Raw genomic sequence first — 20,283 nt, forward strand, 5'->3', positions numbered from 1 at the left:
CTTGTGGACAGAACATGTGCAGAAAACAAATTCCTGTTCCGTTTGATGGGGATATTCTGTTTGGTGTTTACATGACCCAATATTCGTGTTTTAAAAGGAGTAACCCAGGGGTCATATTGGGGTTTTTAAAAACCAGAATATGAGCAAATTCTGGTTATTCAAATGGGTTATTGGTGTTTACATGGTCGTGACAATTCGCCATTATTATTATTGTTATTGCCAATATTCGGGTTTTAAAAGAGTTATTGATGCATGGAAACGAAATAACAGCCCACCGTTCCTAATTGTTAACTTCTGACAAAGCAGGAACATCCCCATCACTTCCTGGTCTGATGTGGGAGCAAAAGATGTAAAAATGGGAAAAAGATGCTGCGTGTTTGGAATATACTGGTCAGGGTTGGTGAACCCATGTGGACAAGCTGTTGCCCTGGAGGTTAGAGCTGGGGATCCATTAGAATGTCAAGAATCGATCCCATTTTTAAGATTCAGAATCGATTATCAAGATTCGATTTGATTCCGATATTGATTTGGGTTAGTGTTATTAAAACAGTTTTTTGAGCTATTGCATGAATTATATGACCAATTAAATATTAAAATCAAATTCAGTCCTGTGGCCCATTTTTCTATTTCGTATTTTTGATCTGTGCCTAAAATTGAAATATGAAAAACCAGACGTTTTTCCGTTTTTTGTGTTATAATAAAAAACAAATAACAAAATAACCAGTCACTTTTTCATGTTTTGGTTTTTGATTGCCAATTGAAAATGGAAAGAACGAATGATACACGGATTTTATTTTTTCCTTCATTCCGTTGTAATTTTTTCCATTTTTGTTCTATTTCGGTTTTTAATTTTTTTAGAATTTGGTTTTTAGCATTTTATGCAAACGTAACCCTAAGACACTATATAAAGTAATAAAATATAAACAATTTAAGCAATTCTAACTGAAAACTTTAATGTTTTCAAACATATTTAAAGGCAAAAACATGGCACTAGTTATTCTTGTGTCCAACAAAACATTCCTTTTTTGGGCATAAACAAAAAAATACCAAAAGTTGTAATGTAATGATGAAAATATATCGATCTTTAGACATACAAATCGATTTTTAGGAATTGATATGAGAATCAATTTAGAATCAGAAAATTTATTTATTTTTTTTTTTTTTTCAACACAGGCCTAGTTTGAAGTCAGCAAGGCTGTGTCTCACTGCTGTGTCATCGTAAATGAGTCATGTGATCTGCATGTGCCAGCGTGTTAGTCGACTCCAGTGGGTTAAAGAAACGCGTCACAAATTTAAAGCTTCAATATCCCGTAGCAGCTTATCAGTATGATGCAGCTCATTTCCTAGCGTGCACACTCCATTCATTAAGTAGCAAAGGTCAGGCAACAGAAATGTGCATCTCTTTTCAGTAACAGCTCCAGTGTTTTGGGGTATTTTTAACTCTGGTTTGGCACACAGCTGCTGAGAGAGAGAAGATCAGTCTCAACTGGTGATGGCGGGTTTGAGTGGACCAGAAACCTACTGGATTCTGTCATATTAAACTAGGCCTGTGTTGAAAAAATCGATTTTCCGATTCTAAATCGATTTTCATATTAATTCCTAAAAATCAATTCATATGTCTAAAGATCGATTTAAAAAAAAAAAAAAAAAAAAAAAAAAAAAAAAATTCTCCCCGTCATTACTTACTTAGTATTTTTGGTTTATGCCCAAAAAAGGAATGTTTTGTTGGACACTGGTGCCATGTTTTTACATTTAAATATGTTTAAAGGTATGAAAACATTAAAGTTTTCAGTTATAATTGCATAAATTGTCTACATTTCATTACTTTATAAACTGTCTTGGGGTTACATTTTCATAAAATGCTATAAACCAAATTCTCAAAAATTAAAAACCAAAGTAGACCGAAAATGGAAAAAATGAAAACGGAATGTGGGAAAAAATAAAAGCGATTTCATCCGTCTCTGTTTCCTCCCTGGATCTGTTTGGTAATTCTGCCCCACGATGTTTCTGAAAGCAGTTCTATCAGCATTCTGGGAGCCGATTGGTCCTTACAGCATCATTAGCTGCAATACTTGCTGTTGAATCTCAATATAATACTAGTATTAATATGTTGCATAACCACAGTCATATAATTCATGCAACAGATCAAAAAACAGTTTTAATAACCCTAACCCAAATCAATATTGGAATCGGATCGAATCAAATACTGATAATCGATTCTGAATCTTAAGAATCAGAATCAAATCAATTCTTGACATTTGATTGGATCCCCAGCTCTATATTAAACTTCATATAAATTGTACTTAATGCCATTGTTGGACATCATTTTTATTATATAGGTTAGGACTTGTCACATGAGGTGGTTTTTATGGGGGGACTGCTAGATATGAAATACTCTTCTCTAGAAAAGAAAGGGAAGAATAAAGCTGTTTTTTCTTCTTGGGTCAGACTATTGAGACCCTTCCAGTGAGCCTGACCTGTCCCTGTCCCCGTTCTACCTCAGAGCAACCAGGAGAAGCAGTCATGTCGGGAGAAAAGCATGCAAGATCGTCTCCGTCTCGGGCATTTCACCACCGTCAGACACGGCGCCTCCTACACGGAGCAGTGGACTGACGGATATGCATTCCAGAACCTGATCAAGTGAGAACTCGGAGAACTTCTCCGTGAAAAACCAGTTCAGATCGGAGCTTCAGCATTGGTCATCTATCTGCTCAACGTTTGTTTCCCGCCCTGCAGGCAACAGGAGAGCATCAACCAGCAGAGGGAGGACATAGAGAGACAGAGGAAGCTGCTGGCCAAGAGGAAGCCGCCCAACCCCGCCTCTCCTGCCCTCTCTGTGGCCTCCACATCGGAACCAAAGCAGCGCAAAACCAAGGTCGTCAACGGCAACGATTCTGACCCCTTCGTCAAGCCATCCCTGCCCCAGCTGTGAGTAAATAACTGTAATGCTGGAAGCGGGGAGACTGAAGCACTCCAGGATTTGTGCTGGATTCACACTGAAAGCGGCACATATTGCCTGTGGAGGCTCGGGACGCCTGCAACGCTGCTGGCCAAAGAGTGTGTGTGTGTGTGTGTGTGTGTGTGTGTGTGTGTGTGTGTGTGTGTGTGTGTGTGTGTGTGTGTGTGTGTGTGTGTGTGTGTGTGTGTGTGTGTGTGTGTGTGTGTGTGTGTGTGTGTGTGTGTGTGTGTGTGTGTGTGTGTGTGTGTGTGTACATATAGAATGTTTTTACCTGCCATTGTTTATGTAATAACTGCTCGGGGGTTTATGTTCTGGATCTCTGGAAAGCGTCTAGAGACAACCTTTGTTGTATTAGATGCTATATACCGTATTGTCCCGAATATAAGACGACCCCGATTATAAGACGACCCCCTCTTTTTCAAAACTGAAGTCTGAAGAAAGACTTTTTGAACACCAAATTCAATTTTTATACAGAAAATAATTACAGTACATCTGAAACAAATGATTATAACAATATATTCGAGAGAGAAAAAGCTTGTTATTTTGCCTCATTGAAATCATTATCTTGAAGTTTGCATCATAACTTCTCCTCAGCTGCCGGTTTACCTGCCGAACTTCCACCCACTTTTCTCCAGATTGTCGCTACGTTTCTCCACTTTCTGTTATCTCTTCTCTTATTTTCTTCTCTTTTCTTTCTTATACTATTTTTTATTTTTCTTCTTCGTGACAGGGGTTCGCTTTGGCCTGGGGAGTTAAGTTCAGCATTCGCTTTAAAGATATATGGCGCCATCTAGCGTTGTGAATGGGTATAACGTCTAGACCCCGAATGTAAGACGACGCCCACTTTTTCAGTCTTATTTCAATGCAAAAAACACCGTCTTATATTCAGGCCAATACGGTAATATATAAATTTAATTGAATGTGCAAAATAACCGTCAGGGCGGCTAATGTAGAAAAACGGCTATTTTGCAAAGTAGCCGGTCAATGTGTAAATTAGCCGGCTAATAAAACACATCCGCGCTCTCGCAGCCTGCCCCATGCAATATTCTGTGGACTGCCTATGGCTTGGCATATGATATGAGTGCATAATTAATGCTGTGGATGTGTCAGACCCGACACTTTTTCGGGGAGTGTAACGTTAGGATTCAGCCATAAACAGCCTTGACAAGCATGTGCAGCATATGGGCTTCTTCCATTGGCTGCTGCACCAACTGCACTGATTGGCGACTGTAAGTGACCGGTTTGAAGCGCGAATTTCATCCATTCAACTGAACTGTAGGCTATTCTGTAGTGTAGTAACTGGACTCTATCTACCAAATGAATAACGTTTGCTTAGTTTGTTTTGGTTTCATCAATTTGTGCAAATGGAGGAGGAGGAAAAACCTCATCTCATCATGATTGGGGTTTAGGAGCTTCACCTTCCATGAGAGAGACGCAACAACTGTTTGTCTGTTTTGGAGGTGCAAAGAGAAGGTGGAATAGATCTTTCCTCACAAACACTGTCCCACCGGATATTTGCGAGATCATTTCCCAGACCTATAAGGCTGGTAGAGTTGTGCCCAAATTCAGAGCGCACTCCACTCCACTCCACATCCTGACGGTTATTTTGGTTATTTTGCACATTAGCCGGCTATTTTACACATTCACCGCCCTGCCGCCTAATTTACACATTGACGGTCCTGGATCAACATTAACCGTCAGAGCCGTTGGTCCCGGTGAAGCTGCAGTCTGTCTGAGTGAACACTGACACACCGGGTCCCAGCGGATTTGGTCATGATGTTTAAACTGTGTTTTGTGATTAATAAGCACGATTTTTTTAAATTATTTTTCGTTGGATCAATGTAGCAAATAAAATGGTTGGGACCATCCAGCTCCTCAACCATCAGTTACTGTTTCACATGAGCAGTTCAGGTAAAAACAGCAGTCAAACCAGCAAAAATGTCAGTTTGCTGGATGAAATATATTAATTCCTGATAAAATAAGTGTGTTAGTGACAGCTCTGCTCCTGTACGCATGTGAATGAGTGAACGTTTGTTTGTACATGAAAGTACAATCTGCATTGAGGCTTCTTGCTTCAGGAATCCCGGTCTGTGATTGGACGCTGCCTCGGCGTCACCGCTGCTCATTTGCATAAAGTTGAGATTTTTCAACTTCAAATTGACGCTCTGGACGCCTCCGTGACCTCAAACGCCTCAGACACCGAGCTTTCATAGGAAATGAATGGCAGCCGGACGCCTATGACGCCTGTGCTGCTTTCAGTGTGAATCCAGGGAACGGGGCAGCTGAATGTCTCTTAATTATGAACATAAATGGATCTGAGGTTTTACGCTTTAAGGAGAATTTGATTTCCATCTTTTAAAAGGCTGACCCTCGCTGAGTACCACGAACAGGAAGAAATATTCAAGCTTCGCCTCGGACACCTGAAGAAGGTCAGTGAGTGAGAGCATGAACCTGGAAACAAACCAAACACATGTTTGGAACCAAACTGTCAACTAGTGACGCTGTCAAACTCCTCAGATATACTTATGTACTCTGATTAAGACCAGATGTACATTCTTTTTTATTTTTTTTATTTTATCTTTTATTTGGAAAAGCCTTGATTTCACAGATGCAGATTTACGTAATGTCAAAATCCCTTCAAGTAGGTTAACATAACATTTGCCTGACATTTTGTAGAACTTCTCATGTCCAATTTGCCTCCTGGCTCTTGCAGAATTTACTTTATAAAATATTTACATGGAACATGGAAAGCTTCTCATCTTAAATATTACACAGAAAATTACACACAAAGTGATGAGTGAGTAAAGATGAATGAGTAAAGATCGTGCTGTAGATTATATCAATATATAATTTTTATCAAGTTAGCAAAAGTCAGGCCTAATTTTATTTTTTATGTACTCAGTCCACTTAGACCAGATCTAGTAAAATTTCTCCTCCATTTTTAGAGAGAATGCCAACTTTTCCATTATATATATTTCATACATTATCCATTCCTCTATAGACGAATCCGGCGAAACCCGGAAGTCGAGCGGCCGCCATTACTGCGGTGGCGGCTCCGCTCCTCCGCTCCAGCCCATAGACATATATACGTATGGATCTATTACTCCGCTCCCTGCCAGGCTCTCTTAATGTATTTGTATCATCGGAAAACTCCTGTCCCGTCACGTGCATTTGTTTTGATAGTGAATGAAGACGGGAGGGACTTTCAAAACTACTTTTCTGTTTCACCAAGTGAACAGACGGAACGCAAAAAAAGATGTTAAACTGCTGGAAAGGAACTGGAATTTACCTGGATACCTTAAACAAGGAAGCCAGGGAGCGGTATATGGAGAAAATAATGATTATTAACGATCTGGATCCATATGAAATCACTACTAAAGAATGGAGCTGCGATGAGGATTTACTGCCGCAGTTCTGCAGAACCACCGTCTTACTACCTTGTTTAGTGTTTGGCAGCTGCTTTGGTAAATGTTTGACTCGCCATGTGTTTCAATAAATTAGTATAATATAACAACATACAGTACATCTTTTTTATTACTCTTACTTCTCTTTTCTTTTTGTTTATGCTGAAGAGGCTCCGATGGCGTGAGCAATATTTTTCTTTTCCTCGTGAGATTATTTTTTTCTTCTGCAGCTACAAATAAGAGTTAATATTTTTTCCTCAACAAACTAGTTTTATCTGCAGATTGGGGTTATGTATGTATGTATTCTGTATCATCCGGAGCTGAGATAGTTCTGCCCTTCAATTAGAGACCTGTAATTGCGTTTTTTTTTCGTCATCGGACGCCAGGCGATCAATAAAATATTCTTGGATACCTAAAATAAAACAAAACATAAACAGGTAATATTTAATTGTGCAGACGTGCCTCGTAAGGAGAGGAGGTGGAGAGAGCTATATTACAGTGTTTAATCATACACTCCCTTATCTCCCTATTCCTCTATTCTTTCCTGCTTATCGCTCAAACAAATCATTATTTATAAATTAACATCAGCATTAATTTAAGATACCTTCATTATTTATGGAAGGCCACTGTCTAACATCATCAATCCAGCTATAATGATGCTGTAGAGCGTCAGGTTACAATAACAGCGCTGCGGTGGCATTGACACCTGCCACCGCAGCGATGGCGCCGCCGCAAGATGGCGGCACACACAAACCGGTCGCCGGATTCGTGTATAGTGGGGGGTTCAGGTTTTAACCACCACCTTCTTACAGCTTTTTTCTGTAGCAGTTTCTTATCTTTGTTATTCCAGCCCTCACATTGGAGAGATATACATTCTTATGCGTTGGTGGTTTTAAATGACTGATTGAAGTGTTGACCTCCTACAGGAAGTCTGTTACTGAATGCTGACATTTTTCAATTCCACGTGTTGCAGGAGGAAGCAGAGATCCAGGCAGAGCTGGAGCGGCTGGAGCGGGTGAGGAACCTGCACATCAGAGAGCTCAAGAGGATAAACAACGAGGACAGCTCGGCGTAAGTTCACTCAGTCACCGGCAGACAAGAGTCCAAAAGACCCAAATGGAAAAAATTAAAACGGAAAGTGGGAAAAAATAAACGTGATTTCATCCGTCTCTGTTTCCTCCCTGGATCTGTTTGGTAATTCTGCCCCACGATGTTTCTGAAAGCAGTTCTATCAGCATTCTGGGAGCTGATTGGTCCTTACAGCATCATTAGCTGCAATACTTGCTGTTGAATCTCAGTATAATACTAGTATTAATATGTTGCAGAACTACAGTCATATAATTCATGCACCAGCTCAAAACAGTTTTAATAACACTAACCCAAATCAATATCGGAATCGAATTGGATCGAATCAAATCTTGATAATCGATTTTGAATCTTAAGAATTGGAATGGATTCTTGACATTTGAATGGATCCCCAGCCCTACAACCCCGGGGTGAATCTGTGAATCTGCTGGAGATCGTGTCTATATCAGGATCAGCTCCAACAGTTGAAAGTTTGCTTATCAAATGTGTCTCTCTCAGTTTCAAAGACCACCCGACCCTGAATGAGCGGTACCTGCTGCTGCACCTGCTGGGCCGGGGAGGCTTCAGCGAGGTCTACAAGGCTTTCGACCTGTTTGAGCAGCGCTACGCCGCCGTTAAAATCCACCAGCTCAACAAGAACTGGAGAGAGGAGAAGAAGGAGAACTACCACAAGTACGTCTCGTCTGCATGTTCTGTTGTTTCTGTTCCCCCGGGTCGACAGTGGCTCAAAGTTTGAATCAAACGCTAACCAGGACGCAGTGCAACCGCTCCACTTTGAGCAGGTTTGAATTAGGGCTGCAACTAACGACTATTTTAATAGTCGACTAGTCACCGACTATTGAAACGATTAGTCGACTAATTGGATAATTAGTCTTTTTTTTTTTTTTTTATTTAGTATGAGGTTGCTTTAATTACGTGGCAAATGATAATAAACACAAGAAAGATGGTACTATGGGTGGGGTTGGCGAAAGGACCTTTCTGTGTGGAGTTTGCATGTTCTCCCCGTGTTCCCTTGGGTAGCTAATGTTCTCTACCCTCACAAAAACATGCACACAGTCCTGGGCTACACATGCCCCCTCTGGCCAACCGGGGAACAGATGGGGTGGGGAGGATCCGGCCGGAATAACGTGATCCTTCCACGCGCTACGTCCGGCCGGAGAAACCCCACCCTGTCTGGTGAAAAGATGCTGCTGTTAACTCCTCAGGTTAAGGAGGAGACCTGAGCTCAGTGCAGGAACTCCCGGGGTTGGTAGAGGATGGCAATGCCCAGGACTGTTAGGTAGGAGCACTGGGTGATAAAATGGGGAAAAAAACCGGGATAAAAATATTAAAAAAAAAAAAAAGAAAGAAAGATGGCACTAGAGTCCTGATATAGCGGGACTGTTTTCTTCATCCTGCTCCCGCAAAACTCTGAGAATTCATGCCCGCACGAGCACGATAATAGAGATGCATTGATTTAGTGTCTTCTCCCGTCCCACAAGAGAAATGTCCAGACAAATCTATCTGATTTAACATGATCATTGTGGAGTTTGATGGATAATTGACAGTTCATAGGCACCTGACTGAAAGTTAGATGCAAATCCATTATTGTCATCACATAAGCTTTTTCGCCTTTCACGCAGCATCAATTATGATTGAGGTTATAGCAACGAGAGTAGCTGTGAGTGGCTCAAATAATAAATAACATGAAATAAACAAAGTTAACAAATGAAACGAATCAATTTAACAAATGAAAATAGGCTTAATATCTTACCAAGGCGAGTCCGTTTCGTTCAACACTCCGACGTGCTTTCTCTTCAAGAGCTCCTGCATTACCGACGTGCTCCCATGATAACCAAGTTCGGCTTTGCAAACCTTGCAAGTCATCTTTTTATTCACCGTATTGAGGCTAAAATGCTCCCAAACTTTTGAAGTTTTATCACCTGAAGCTGCAGAGACGCTATCGCGCATGCACGACTCTCAGCAGAGATTGTATTGAAGTGAGATGCCTCACTCCGATGGAAAAACACGTCTGGCGAAACAATTGTCGACAATGGAATTCATTGTTGACAATTTTGATTATCGATTTTTGTCAACAACGTCGACGAATCGTTGCAGCCCTATTTGAACGGCTCTGTTGACGGCTCCCGGGTTTAGTCGGCCACCCCCTCTTCAGCAGGGTGGGCCTTTTTTAAAAACACCGGGATATTAAAATAATAAAAGGCTTGCAATATTTCAGTTGATTTGTAATGAATCCAGAATGTATGACATTTTTGTTTTTGTAATTGCATTACAGAAAATCACAATATTCTAATTTTCTGAGACAGTCCTGTATATTACTTTAAAGTTTTGGGTGCTTAAGTCAAGCCCTCAGGTCTCTGCCAGGTCTAAAGAGACAAAAAGACGAGTGGTTCCCCCTTACCACATGGTGCTGACGACTCTCTCCCTTCCAGGCATGCATGCAGAGAGTACCGGATACACAAGCAGCTGGACCATCCCAGAATAGTCAAACTGTACGACTATTTCTCCCTGGACACTGACACGTGAGTTCCTGACCTCTGGTCCTCTCACAGCACTCCCTTTACCCACAAAACACTTTATCTTTACTGGAGTTACAGCAGCTCAGGACAGTCGGTGTGAGAGCTTTCAGAGACCCAGCCCAGGGAATGTTTAAACACGGACGTGTTCGTGTGCTACTTGGAGGATTCTTATCAGATTTAGGGGAAAGGTAAAAATGTGTGACTCAGCATTGGCATGTCCTGACAATAGTCGTGTTAATCCATGTCGCCCAGTTCCCTCACATACTGACATCATCGGGACAATCAGTGCGTTTACATGGGAAGTTTAATTCAGAATTAAAGTTAAATCAGATTTAAAATGAGTAAAAATTACCATGTAAACACCTAATTCCGAATGAAAATGGCCATTCTGAATTAAACTTAATTCCGAAGTAAGTGGCTGGTTTATTCTGATTTTAAATCTGAATAGAATAATTCCAGATCATGTTTACACTCATTCCTCTTTAAATTAATCCCAGTCTTTCTTTCTGCTCGTTCCCTCGCCCGTCTGTCTCCATGATCTTATATTCCACACTGGGCTGGTTTTCTAACAAAGTTTCAAGATGCAGCAGCAGTAAACGCTGGTCAAGAGCAGAAACATTTATTTAAGAAATAGCTTGGAGTTATCTCCTTCCTCCACAGCACACGGAAGAAAATCATGGACATGATGTTGTCGTGCTGCTGCTTCAAAAATAAAATCAAAACAAATCCAAAAACGATGCTAATAATGTGTTCCTCCATGTTGTTGCTAATTGAGTAAGTTAGTTTTTCTTCCGGTAGTTTAACTTCCGGTCTGCCCCCCCCTATCCAATCAGAACCTTCCCAGCCCCCAGACCTGGAGAGGAATTGGAGAAAGCAAAATCAAATGTTGGTTGGGGATCAGGATAATTAATGCCTTAGTCCATTTAAAAAAAAATAGAAGGGAAAAAAAAGAATACATTTCCTCCATATTATTTACTGCAAAGTGCCACTGTTCAAACATCCCCAGATTCTTCCAGCACACTTGACAAATCTGTTCTTAATACGTAATAAATGAAAGGGTCGCAGATTGAATGAAAATGATGTTGTTGGTGTTGTATGGTGTAGGTAATTTTCTCCTAAGGGAGAGTTGTGGAAAGCTCAGACAACCACCTGCTCATACTTGGTCTTTGGTGTTTTTCCATGATAGAACTATTACTCCTTTTGCCATTAACACACACAAGTCTACAAATATTAATTGATTCTTTTTAAGCTTCAGATGATCTGGATGTAAACCTAATATAAACATCTGTGGAATTAAGGGTACTTGAATCTGTAAAATATTTTGAATACATTGTTTCACTTTTTTGCCAGAATTTTTGTATTTCTGTACATCGCAAAGTACAATGGGGGAAAAAAAGTACCTTTTTCCTTCTCACACTTAACACAAACATCAGCTATAGCGCTGTTATATCGGTTTAGCTTTTCTGGAGTTAAATACATTCGCATCAACCAGTTGTATTGTAGTAATTTCAGGTGGGTGTTAGTAGTTGTCATCGTGATTTAGTGCATTCCTCCTCCCACTTTTCTATTGGGATCTTCACTTTTCCCTTTGACCTGCACACGGGGGAGGGGAAGGGAAATGTCGGCTATATTCTCTCCTGTTTTCTAAAGACGGCTGCAATGACTTGTGTGTTTTGCAAATACCATTGGACTCAGTTTCAGCTTTCAGTTCCTGAATTTCCCTCTGGACTCCATCTTGAACTGTGCTGGTGTGTGTCGTCTCCAGGTTCTGTACGGTCCTGGAGTTCTGCGAAGGCAACGACCTGGACTTTTACCTGAAGCAAAACAAGCTCATGTCAGAGAAGGAGGCCCGCTCCATCGTCATGCAGATCGTCAGCGCCCTGCGCTACCTCAACGAAATCAAACCTCCCATCATCCACTACGACCTCAAACCAGGTGATCCCCACGTTTTTGAGGAGAAGTAGCTTAAGGTCCGGTCCCAATCCCCCCCTAGTCCTATTTTTCAGCTCTACCCCTAAATTTTGCGCGTTCCCGTGAGGGTAAGGGTGTCCCAATTCCTCTTTGCATGTAGGGCTAGTGGACATAACGAGGGCTAGTGGACATAACGAGGGCTAGTGGACATAACGAGGGCTAGTGGACATAACGAGGGCTAGTGGACATAACGAGGGCTAGTGGACATAACGAGGGCTAGTGGACATAACGAGGGCTAGTGGACATAACGAGGGCTAGTGGACATAACGAGGGCTAGTGGACATAACGAGGGCTAGTGTGTATGAATCTAGCCCTTCACAGTGAGGGATTTCAGATTCTGACTCACCGACCGAGGGACAGAAACATTTCCCAGAATGCTTTACGTCATCATTTGCAGACTGAATCAAACAAAAAAAAACATGGCGGACATTTGTCATTTTTTAGTGAATAAAATCAATATTTTGAGTTAGTTTCTGCATAAAAATGCGTTTTGATTACATTTCTAGCGAGAAATATATATTTTACTTTCATAATATTCACTCAGTGAATGTACATAATCACTCGCTTGCTCGTTGTTGCGTTGTATCTTCAGATCTCGCCAGAATAAAGACTGATTTATGGTTCCGCGTTAAACCAACGCAGAGCCTACGGCGTAGGCTCTGCGTTGGTTTAACGCGGAACCATAAATCGCCGACGGCGAAAACATCAGAACTAATTTCTTAACAGGCGTTATTTGGATAAACTGAGCTCAGGTTGGGGATCTTAACGGTTACTTTTAGGCCTGAAAAAGTATTAAAACTTAATAAAGTGGCATATTAACAGCGCTACAGCTGAAATTAAAACAGCTTTTATCTCTGGGCTTCCTGATATGGTGTGACGTTTGTGCAAACGTAACTACACAGTCGTTTACGTACCCGAATATAAACCACACAGTGACGTAGCAAGTGGTGTCCCAATCCCTAGGGAACATTACAAGGGCCCTACGGTTGTGGCTTCATTTTTAGGGCTAGTGGTAGAAAGTAGGGTGAACATTGGGATTGGCCCTTACAGTTAATTCCTGAGAGCCGAGGGCTCTGACGTCAGGCACTCGCTGAGTTTCCCTCTCCGTTTCTGACAGGTAACATCTTATTGGTGGACGGTACAGCATGTGGAGAAATCAAGATCACAGACTTCGGCCTGTCCAAGATAATGGACGACGACAACTACGGCGTGGACGGGATGGATCTCACGTCCCAGGGGGCGGGAACCTACTGGTGAGACCGCACACGTGCAGCCGTCACTCCCACGCCAGCGCTTCCCCATCACGATCTTTTTAGATCCCGATCACTTGAGTTTCAGTATCCGCCATCCCGATTTTTCCCGAATCGATCACTTTTTTTGGCACCCGATACAATTCCAATACTTTTTCTTGATCAGATACATTTTGGCAATGAATTAAGTAAAAAAAAAAAAAGAAAGGAGGACTAAAACTCAAATTGTCCCGAGTTTCTTTTATTGTCTATTCTCTCCAACATGGACATATATTTATTTTCACTGACTGCATCATTGGATCAAAACTAGGGGTGTAACGATACACTAATGTAACGATACGATTCACCATATTGAGGTCACGATACGATATTATAGCAGTATTTTTTTAACAACCTTGAATGAGGAACATATGACTGGAAAAAAATGGTCTTTTATTTGAAAGACATAAAATACAAAACAATACTGTGCGTGTGTGTGTATTGTTACAGTTTGTAATCAGAATCAGCTTTATTGGCCAGGTTCGAACATTGTCCAACAAGGAATTTGACTCCGGTTATTTCGCTCTTTGGTAGTAAAAATAAACAATAAACAAATAAACAATAAACAAGTGTGGTATTTCTATGTGGTATTTCTATCTACAGTATAAACATTATAAACATTTTAAGGTGCAGCAGTTTGAGGTATTGAGAAGGACAGTTCTGAATAAAAATAAGAATAAGTATAAGTATAATCTATTTACAATTTTAACAGACAAATTATACAAAAAATACCAAAAAATATACAAAGGAAATACAAAAGTGAGAGGTGCAGCAGAGTGAGGCAGACATGATTATTAAAGAGGGTGCTGGATGATTTTTATTGCACGTGTTTGGTTACTCTGAGACTGTTAGTTGTGAGAGTTCATCAGAGCAACCGCTTGCGGGAAGAAACTGTCCCTGTGTCTGGAGGTTTTGGCGTACAGAGCTCTGTAGCGCCGTCCAGAGGGGAGGAGTTTGAACAGGCGGTGTCCCGGGTTTGAGGGGTCAGCAGAGATTCGACCTGCCCGTTTCCTGGTCCTGGACCGGTACAGGTCCTGGATAGATGGGAGGTTAGTCCCAACTATCCTCTCTGCAGTCCTGATGGTCCGTTGCAGTCTGTGCCTGTCCAGTTTGGTGGCTGATCCAAACCAGACAGTGATGGAAGAATGCTTTATAACTGTTTAAGTTTTAAAGAGAAAGCCAGGCAAACCATTTTCCACAAACTGAACTAAAAGTAAATGTCAGGTTTGCATTATGGATCTTCAGTTTCATACAAGTACAGTGAGATGAGTGTCTGGTTCCACCCCTACTGTCTCCTATGTTGTGTCCTGGATTGAAGTGTGTGTGTTTCTGCCAGGTATCTGGATTGAAGTGTGTGTGTTTCTGCCAGGTATCTCCCCCCGGAGTGTTTTGTGGTGGGAAAGGAACCACCCAAGATCTCCAACAAGGTGGACGTCTGGTCTGTGGGGGTGATCTTCTTCCAATGCCTCTACGGACGCAAGGTAAGACCCCGACCCCGGCACTGGACACGCCGCTCCTCCCGCGTCCAGGGGAGGGCTTGGGAGGGACGTCTAACCAAGAACGCTACTGTGTGTGTTTATTTTCAGCCTTTTGGACACAATCAGTCGCAGCAGGACATCCTCCAGGAAAACACCATCCTAAAAGCCACAGAGGTTCAGTTTCCAGCAAAACCACAGGCCAGCACAGAGGCCAAGGTAACGCACACGGCACGCAAACCAAACAGAAAAATCATGCTTTGCTTTGCTGTTTTGCCCCAGAAAAAGATGAGTGCAGGTAAAGGGATAACTGGAAGTGAGTCCTGGGTTTGAGCAGTGGAGCTTCATATCCGGGGGAGTGTGCAGACGGGTGTTATCTCACCGCTCTCACCCTCGCTTTGCCTTTTGCTGTAGACTCGTACCCGTTTGATTCATGTGTTAGTTTCTGGAAGTGTTTTTCACTTTGTCATCTGGTGACATGTTTGTTATTACAGATCAGCTGAAGCTCAAAACTAGACCTGTGTTGAAAAAATAGATTTTCTGATTCTACAGGACTGTCTGAGAAAATTAGAATATTGTGATAAAGTTCTTTATTTTCTGTAATGCAATTACAAAAACAAAAATGTCATCCATTCTGGATTCATTACAAATCAACTGAAATATTGCAAGCCTTTTATTATTTTAATATTGCTGATTATGGCTTACAGTTTAAGATTAAGATTCCCAGAATATTCAAATTTTTTGAGATAGGATATTTGAGTTTTCTTAATCTGTAAGCCATGATCAGCAATATTAAAATAATAAAAGGCTTGCAATATTTCAGTTGATTTGTAATGAATCCAGAATGTATGACATTTTTGTTTTTGTAATTGCATTACAGAAAATCACAATATTCTAATTTTCTGAGACAGTCCTGTAAATCAATTCTCATATTAATTCCTAAAAATCAATTCGTATGTCTAAAGATCGATTTTTTTTTTTTTTTTCATCATTACATTACAACATTAGGTATTTTTTGTTGGACACCAGAATAACTGGTGCCATTTTTTTGCCTTTAAATATGTTTAAAGGTATGAAAACATTAAAGTTTTCACTTAAAATTGCATAAATTGTCTATATTTCTTTGCTTTATATACCGTCTTGGGGTTACATTTGCATAAAATGCTAAAAACCAAATTCTCAAAAATTAAAAACTGAAATAGACCGAAAATGGAACAAATTAAAACGGAATGTTTCCTCCCTGGATCTGTTTGGTAATTCTGCCCCATGATGTTTCTGAAAGCAGTTCTATCAGCATTCTGGGAGCTGATTGGTCCTTACAGCATCATTAGCTGCAATACTTGCTGTTGAATCTCAATATAATACTAGTATTAATATGTTGCAGAACTACAGTCATATAATTCATGCAACAGCTGAAAAAACTGTTTCGGAAAGAATCAAATCTTGATAATCGATTCTGAATCAAAAGGATTCTTGACATTTGAACCGATCCCCAGCCCTGGTATCAAACTGTGCCAGATCTCTCGTGTGTTGTGTAGTTTTTCCTGTGAGTTCCCACGTTAACAAACTTGTCCGGTCCTGCAGGCGTTCATCCGGCGCTGTCTGGCCTACCGTAAGGAGGACCGGTTCGACGTCCACCAGCTGTGCTCGGACTCCTACCTCCTCCCTCACATCCGCCGCTCCAACTCCTCCGGCTCCCTGCAGTCCAGCACGGCGGCGCTGCCCGCATTCTGACCCACACACCACACCCTCAGGGCCGGCTCAGGCAGGACCGCTGGGACCGGAGGAGAACACCGGGGGAGCAACGTCTTTCTCTCCTTTTTTTGAGTTGTTACCAGGATGGATAAATAAGCAACAGAAGAAAATAAAAAGGAAAACGTGAGAAGGTAAATAGAGAAAACGGAAGGACAAGAAGCCCTTGGACTCAGAGAGAGAGAGAGAGAGAGAGAGGGCAGTAAAGCGAATAATAGAGATGAGTGACGTGAGGGAAATAGAAGAGGGCCAGCTCTGTCTGGACGGAGATAAAGGAAAGTGAGTGTTGCTTCTGGACTAAATGAAGCGGCGTCTGGAAGCTCCTCCATGCACTAGAGACCCACGTCTTGTAGCTCCACACGCATCCCCACAAACATCCAACTATAGCAGAACTTTTCCAGGAAACCAAGACTGGTGTCGACATTAATCCACCGTTTCACGGCAGCGGAGAGCGACCGGCGGAGCGGGTCGGGGGCTCAGAGGAGAATCGTGTCCATCTTAACTTACTCGCATTTTCATTTTCATGGAGTCACGAAATAGATGCATCACAGCGGCTTCACTCTGCTTTTCATTTAAAAGTGGTGACAGAACCTGGACGGGACTTCCAGCCCAGTTTGTCCACAGGTCCACCGTCTCTACGTAATCAAATCAGAAGCATTTTAAGTGTGCAGAAAAATGCAAATCTGTCTTAACCCTTTCCTGTCATTCAGGTAACAGCCAGCGTGTTGCAACACGAGCTGGACGAGAGTCGGACTCAACACCGGGTTCTCCCAGCTGTTACCGTCGTCGCAGCACACTTTATTGTACATTTCATGTTCAGGAGACATTACTCTAACAAATATCTAATAGTCAGGTTTTTTCTTGCTTCCTGTTGTCTGTTTGCTCCATTTTTCTTTTAATTTCCTTTTCCTTCTCAAAGCTGTTCTCAGTTTGCTGCTATAAATGTTGCTTTTAGTTTGTAACGTGAATGATTTTCACCTTGCATACTTGAACCGTTTGAAGAGGAAATCTCCGGAGCCCGTGCCGTTTTGAGGGAACGCCTCACACTTTTAAAATGTCTACTTGCATTTTTTTTTTTTTTTTTTTTTTTTTTTTTGTTAAAGTGTAAAAGCTTAACAGACATTAAAAGCGAGTCCCGGTAATGCTTCTGTGGTGGAGAACGGCCACACCAGGTCATCTGAGTCGCTCCGTCTTTAACTTCAGCTGAGATTTAAGTTGTTATAATATGTTGTCATTGTGTAAATTAAAACAAAAGGAAACAACCTACCGGTGTGATATTGTGGTGCTTGAAGGAGCGGGAAGTCACGAGTTAACGTGAAACTGCCGGGAGACGGTGCACCCGCTCAGACGTCCTCTAGACTCTGAGAAAACGGACGCTTGTGGGCAGTACTCGAGTTGTAAAAAGAAATCAGGGGGGATGGTGGATTTGATCATATGGGGACAGATAATTTGTGCTGATTACAAATAATATAATATCTTACAAATAATAGCAGTGACCAAAACACCTGCAGAAATACTGCAGGAATGACATAGCAGCAGTTAAATGCAGCCTTCTGTAAGCTTTAAATATCCACTGGGCTTACATCAAATACATCAAAACACAACAATAAAAAACACTTTTCTGAACTTATCAATATGACTCTGTCCTTCACAGGATAAGTAACATGGATCACTGCAAAAACTCACAATCTTAACAAGAATATTTGTCTTATTTCTAGTTAAAATGTCTCATTTTAGTAAAATAAATCTGATTACACTTAAAACAAGACTCATCACTGGAAAAAAAAAACAATTTTCACCTGTTTCAAGTAGATTTTCACTTGAAATAAGTAGAAAAATCTGCCAGTGGAACAAGATTTTTTTGCTTGTAATGAGAAGATAAATCTTGTCCCACTGGCAGATTTTTCTACTTATTTTAAGTGAAAATTTACTTGAAACAGGTGAAAATTGTCAAATAAGTTATTTTTCTGGTGTTATTCTTCTGGTGATGAATCTAAATGTTTAAATAGCAGTAAAACCACATTCATTGATGAAATAACATAAGGGATGGAAAGGAGGGATGGCAGTTTTACAGGGGGGATGATTTGGACCGTTTTTCCTCATCCCCCCTCAACTCCAGTACTGCTTGTGTGAAATACACACGGCCTCATGTGCACACGCAGAAACGTGGCCTCACAAGCAGAGCCGGCCCAAGGCATAAGTGAACTCAGCAGCTGCTTAGAGCCCTGTGACCACTAGGGGGCGCCCAAGAGTAAAGAAAAATAAAGTAGATAACGTGTTTACAGTAAATGGTTTATAAATGATCTATTTGATTATTTTGTTTCTTTTAGATGGCCTACACTGTAGATGACACTCAGTATCACTTAGTACTATATCACTTTAAATATTAAGTGTAAATCAACCCCAGGCTGCTCTTGTAGCTGAATTTGCTCCATTTCAGATTAAAAACCATAGATGGTAAAAACCTGCCAGGCTGACAGTAGGATGATGGAAACAACTCTGCTGCAACTGTGCAGCTCTCTGACCTTTGACCTGTTGCTTCTCTGTGTGGCCAGTAGGGGACGTTGCTGACTTTATAAATATTAATAGAAAGATTTTTCTGCAAATTTGTTAATCTGTTGTTCTGCTTCCATGGTCTTAATCACTGTGGATTACAATCTAACTACAACAAAAAGTTCTTACATCTAGTTTTACAAGTGTATTTGTAACGACAGGGAAGAACATGAAATAAGTTTATAGTGGGTGTGTGAATGATCAATAATCAGTATTATTGGCAGTAATAGAATGATCAATAATCAGTATTATTGGCAGTAATAGAGGGCCCCATGGAGGCTTGGTGTGTCGTGTCTTGTGTAACCTTCACTTCCTGTGGACGCTTGTGCAACAACCGACTGAACGTGGACAGAGACGGTGAAGCTTCCGTGACTCGTCCCAGTGAGACCTGAGCTCCTCTGTGGCCCCTGACCCCTGAAGGAGGATTTAATCAGGGCTCCGCAGCATTTATTATCAACAGACATTTTTCCCCCACTTCTACAAAAAAAAAAAAAAAATGTCGGGAGCCGCAAGAAATAAGAGATTTTAAAAGTTTTCATCTTTTATTTATTTTAGCTTTATTTTTTTTAGCCCCTAAATATAACAGAAGTGCAGTGTGCATTTGTTGGCGTACTTTGACATAAATTAAACTGAACTGTAGGACTATTTCAGTCTATATTTGTGCAAAAGTTTAAAAAAAAAACTACCCCACTTTAGTATAAATAAAAAGGTTTAGCTGCAGCTTAGCAGCTTTAAAAATAAATAGAAATATAGAAATTAAAAATTGTTCTTTTAAAATTAGATGACAACTCCAAGATAACTGCCCAACAAAATAAACTAATAAAAATATAATTCAGAAATATTTACAGGACTGTCTCAGAAAATTAGAATATTGTGATAAAGTCCTTTATTTTCTGTAATGCAAAAATGTCATACATTCTGGATTCATTACAAATCAACTGAAATATTGCAAACCTTTTATTATTTTAATATTGCTGATCATGGCTTACAGTTTAAGAAAACTCAAATATCCTATCTCAAAAAATTACAATATTCTGGGAATCTTAATCTTAAACTGTAAACCATAATCAGCAATATTAAAATAATAAAAGGCTTGCAATATTTCAGTTGATTTGTAATGAATCCAGAATTTATGACATTTAAATTTTTTTTAATTGCATTACAGAAAATAAAGAACTTTATCACAATATTCTAATTTTCTAAGACAGTCCTGTATGTATCTATTTTTTTCCAAGGCCAAAGGGAGCCGCTACAATGAGAATAAAAGGCCGCAGG

At 40.7% G+C, this 20,283-nt stretch overlaps 1 protein-coding gene across 2 annotated transcripts in view; it reads left to right on the forward strand.

The window, feature by feature from the left end:
• Positions 1 to 17,717, forward strand: part of LOC133453122 (serine/threonine-protein kinase tousled-like 1-B) — a 33,255-nt gene extending 15,538 nt beyond the window's left edge. For both annotated transcript variants that reach the window (XM_061733000.1, XM_061733001.1), the window contains exons 10-20: positions 2,504 to 2,640; positions 2,737 to 2,928; positions 5,322 to 5,388; positions 7,337 to 7,434; positions 7,948 to 8,121; positions 9,882 to 9,971; positions 11,734 to 11,903; positions 13,057 to 13,192; positions 14,598 to 14,709; positions 14,815 to 14,922; positions 16,288 to 17,717. In XM_061733000.1, the coding sequence (XP_061588984.1) occupies positions 2,504 to 2,640; positions 2,737 to 2,928; positions 5,322 to 5,388; positions 7,337 to 7,434; positions 7,948 to 8,121; positions 9,882 to 9,971; positions 11,734 to 11,903; positions 13,057 to 13,192; positions 14,598 to 14,709; positions 14,815 to 14,922; positions 16,288 to 16,437 (1,434 nt within the window). In that variant the 3' untranslated portion in view covers positions 16,438 to 17,717. The remainder of the gene's footprint in view (positions 1 to 2,503; positions 2,641 to 2,736; positions 2,929 to 5,321; positions 5,389 to 7,336; positions 7,435 to 7,947; positions 8,122 to 9,881; positions 9,972 to 11,733; positions 11,904 to 13,056; positions 13,193 to 14,597; positions 14,710 to 14,814; positions 14,923 to 16,287) is intronic.
• Positions 17,718 to 20,283: the final 2,566 nt, after the last annotated feature.

Source organism: Cololabis saira, chromosome 10 (assembly GCF_033807715.1).
Source record: "Cololabis saira isolate AMF1-May2022 chromosome 10, fColSai1.1, whole genome shotgun sequence".
NCBI classification, from domain to species: domain Eukaryota; kingdom Metazoa; phylum Chordata; class Actinopteri; order Beloniformes; family Belonidae; genus Cololabis; species Cololabis saira.